Below are 4,415 nucleotides of genomic sequence, written 5' to 3'. Positions count from 1 at the left end.
GATACTCAGTATAGTTATACAGAGCGACATGTTTATTATCAGTGTATAGATACTCAATAAACATGTCACTCTGTATAATAATACGGTGTATCTATACACTGATTAGGGATCGACCGATTATCGGCCGATATTTCGGTATTTTCAGCAATATCGGTATCGGCCAATATAGATACCGATAATACATACCAGGACCGTCGGACCCATTACAAGCCCGGCGGTCCTGGGGCCGCCCGCAGGTATCGCTTACTTACCTTTGCAGCAGCTCCCTTCCGCTCCCCAGTGTAAATCTCGCGAGTCCTGCGGCCGTCAGAGCATTGCCAAGGGTTACCAGGGCAAGTCTCCCCGCGGCATGCAGGCCGTGAGATTTACACAGGGAGCGGAAGGTAAGTAAGGGCTACCTGCGGGCCCAACACTGCTCAGTACAAGCTACTGGACCACCAGGGAATGCCATAGCCCCCCTCCCATGCCAGGTAACAAGCAGGGAGGGGAGACAAAAATAAACATAAATAAAACATTCATATTAAATAAATATAAAATTTAAATAAAAAATGCCTCCATCTCTTCCCTCCATTTTACACAAATTACACCCCTCAGTTAAGAAAAGGGATAAATGAGTCATTTATTACACATGAGTTTACAGAGGAAGAGGTTCTATTTCAACTGTCAAAAGTAAAGACAAATAAGTCAATGGGACCTGATGGAATACACCCAAAGTTATTAAAAGAGCTTAGTAGTGTACTAGCAAAACCATTAACAGATTTATTTAACCAATCATTAACAGGAGGTAACAGTGTCACAGTAGGTAAGTTATGCTGTATGGACTAAAAGTAATTTTGTAAGGCAAATAAAAAGTGTATAAACAATTTTTATAATGCAGGAATGTAGGGAATTAAAGTACACTCTATATATATATATATATATATATATATATATACACAATATTGTCAGTTTTTCTAAGTATGGTAAACAAAAAATTATTTAAAGGTAGATTTTCTTTAACTCCCAGTACCTTTCCACCAGCAGGTCAAACCAGGTATCTACTACAATTTCAATAGCACAACCTTCTAGTATAAGTGGTAGAGGCTAGGAGTGATATAAAAAGAGTAGTAGATACTGGGCACAGCCTTCAAGTGACAGAGGTAGTGGGGGGGGGGGGGGGGGATAACCGTGGAATTTTGTGCTGCATGTGTTTAGAATTCATGTGATGTACACAGAATCTGTAATTTGTTCCTCTAGCATAAATGCAGATACGTGAGGCTTTATGGACTAAAAGGAGTATACACAATTTTCCTAATAAAGGGGTGAATGCACACAAAATACTTGATTTCTTCGCAATCACCATGACACCCGATGGTCATATTTCTTATCTATTATGCAAATATTGTCTATTTTTTCGAAGTATTGCAAACAATTTATTGTGACCAATTTCCTTTAACTCCCAGTACGTTTCTTTTAGGTGTATTTGTCAGGAGAAGTGACAAGAACAGAAATACATGAAGCAAAGCTATGAAGAAATCTTTTAATAACAGAAGCAAGGAGTCCAACTCTAATAAATCAAGCATTTTCTTAGATACCTATATGTTCTCAAATGAGACAGTAAACATAAACCCCAAACCTTTCTCATGTTCTGAATGTGGAAAATGTTTCATTAACAAAGACCACATTGTCCGTCATCAGAGAACTCACACAGGAGAGAAACCATTCTCATGTTCTGAATGTTGAAAATGTTTTGTCCAAAATTCAGCGCTTGTCCGTCATCTGAGAACTCACACAGGAGAGAAACCATTCTCATGTTCTGAATGTGGAAAGTTTTTTCGCCAAAGCAGAACTTCTCCGTCATCAGAGAACTCACACAGGAGAGAAACCATTCTCATGCTCTGAATGTGGAAAATGTTTTGTCCAAAATTCAGCGCTTGTCCGTCATCTGAGAACTCACACAGGAGAGAAACCATTCTCATGTTCTGAATGTGGAAAAAGTTTTTTCACCAAAGCAGAACTTCTCCATCATCAGAGAACTCACACAGGAGAGAAACCATTCTCATGTTCTGAATGTGGAAAATGCATTGGGCGACATTCAAAACTTGTTAGACATCAGAGAACTCACACAGGAGAGAAACCATTCTCATGTTCTGAATGTGGAAAAGGCTTCATCACTAAAGCAGAGATTGTCCGCCATCAGAGAACTCACACAGGAGAGAAACCATTCTCATGTTCTGAATGTGGAAAATGCTTCATCACCAAAACAGAGATTGCCAGTCATCAGAGAACTCACACAGGAGAGAAACCATTCTCATGTTCTGAATGTGGAAAATGTTTTGTCACCAAAGCAGATCTTCTCCGTCATCAAAGAATTCACACAGGAGAGAAACCCTTCCCATTTTCTGAATGTGGAAAATGTTTTAGGCAACATTCAGAACTTGTCAGTCATCAGAGAACTCACACAGGAGAGAAACCATTCTCATGTTCTGACTGTGAAAAATGTTTTGGGGATCGCTCAAGTCTTGTTAGACATCAGAGAACTCACACAGGAGAGAAACCGTTCTCATGTTCTGAATTTGGAAAATGTTTTAGGGATCACGAAAGTCTTGTCAGACATCAGATAAGTCACACAGGAGAGAAGCCTCTTTAATGTAGTAAATTTGGGGAATGTTTTGCCAGTAAATCAGAGCTTGTCAGTCATCAGAGAACTCACACAGGTGAAGTGATTTTATAATGCATCTATGGATTAACATAAGAATAAAATGTCTTGTATCGTAAAAAAAAAATCTCACGCTCACACAATAAATAGTAATTTTGATAGTAGCAGTCAATGTACATATGATGTATTGGTTATGGCACCCCCATGCTATCGTCCGTAGGTGCCTAACCTGCACCGCTAACTCTGCTCCACTTGGTTGCGGAGTCACCGGCAACCCAGTTTTCAACCCAGGATACATTGTGGTTGTATGTTCTGGCTGTTACAAAGTATACTAACTAGCCTGTTCCACTGTTAATACACTTCAATGAATATGGTTCCTTAGCATGACTTAAATTTGCATGATTCCAACCAAGACCTCAGCAAAGAGACAAGACACATGCTTCTTACTGGTAACTTGTAGGATCACTATTTCTGAGTTCCAACTTTTATTAAAAAACCACAGCACACACATCACATGTATTTACAAATTATTCATTCAAATAAGAATATGAACTGGGATAGAAGACAGCTAATTATCCCCCGGGGTCCTTTATTCTTATCCCAGGACACTAACCTTGGACATTACAAGAGAAAGGCATGTTAATACAAACTTGAAGAAGAGAGTTTTCTTCTAATTTTCTAGGTTTTTTTTTCTTCTTTGGGCATACAATGCAGCTGAGACTACAACTAATGAATATACCAATTTTGTCAAATATTCCAATCAATCAAATTGGAAACGATAAGTCCTGCGCTCACTCCCATCACTACTGGGCGGCAGCAATGACTACAGTACACAGCCCCAATATATAGTAAAAACCAAAGAAAAAAGTTACCTGCGCTCTCCCCTTAATCCGTATGTATATTTAGACAAATGGAGGTCATTTAGTTACTCCAATGGCCATTGGAAGGAATGCCCGCCTGCCAACGTCAAGGCAAACCTCCAAGGCAAATATTTTTATATACACCCCTATATATTTATTAACTTTTAATAGGGAACACATGGGATGGGCGGCAGCATTGGAACAAAGCTGTGTGATACAAAAAGTGGATACAAATGCAGAAAGCAATGACTACAGTACACATCAAACAAGAAAAAAACAAATCAGGTAGATAGGAGAAGCAATAACACACGCTATGTGGGCAAACCACTGTTTAAGAAGACACTCCCAACTTCCAATAAATACAAATAACCAACACTGTTAAAGGTGAACCAATTACTAAATTCAGGGCGCCACAGTCATTGTGTATACTAAATATACCAGCTTGTCTCAAATGTATTAATTGGTTCAAGACAATTATAGCCAGAAGGCAAAGATTTATATATTAAAAATAACAATTTATTCAATCATAAAGTGACAAAAAAGACAAAAAATCCAAGAAACATAAATACAGCCTTAAATGGCTTAAGAACAGACCCTTATGGTAAGCAGCTGATAAGGTAATATAAAGTGCACTATGGAAATCAGGGAAGTATTTTAAAGTAACCAACCTGCCACTGATATTTACTATCCCTTTGCATCAAGGGATGGAGGCACAACTAGTTATACAACAAATGTTGTTAATAGTCCTCCAATAGTTCAAAATAAAGTGCCAAACAAATAAAGTACATATATACAGAACTCAAACTGCTAATACCAAATTTATAGGATTGAAGTACAGCTGGGCTCTATGCATTTCGTCGGGGAACCAACTTTCTCAGGAGCTTCTGTCTTCTGTTGCCGTCTTCCTCCTTTTAAAT

At 38.6% G+C, this 4,415-nt stretch overlaps 1 protein-coding gene across 1 annotated transcript in view; it reads left to right on the top strand.

The window, feature by feature from the left end:
- Positions 1-2,765, top strand: part of LOC134573755 (zinc finger protein 850-like) — a 788,930-nt gene extending 786,165 nt beyond the window's left edge. The window contains exon 2 of the mRNA XM_063433536.1: positions 1,857-2,765. Within this exon, the coding sequence (XP_063289606.1) occupies positions 1,857-2,629 (773 nt within the window). The 3' untranslated portion in view covers positions 2,630-2,765. The remainder of the gene's footprint in view (positions 1-1,856) is intronic.
- The last annotated feature ends 1,650 nt before the right edge of the window (positions 2,766-4,415 follow it).

This window comes from Pelobates fuscus, chromosome 1 (assembly GCF_036172605.1).
Source record: "Pelobates fuscus isolate aPelFus1 chromosome 1, aPelFus1.pri, whole genome shotgun sequence".
Classification (NCBI taxonomy): Eukaryota; Metazoa; Chordata; class Amphibia; order Anura; family Pelobatidae; genus Pelobates; species Pelobates fuscus.
The sequence above is the reverse complement of the archived record's forward strand: the minus strand, read 5'-3'. Positions and strand labels throughout refer to the sequence as shown.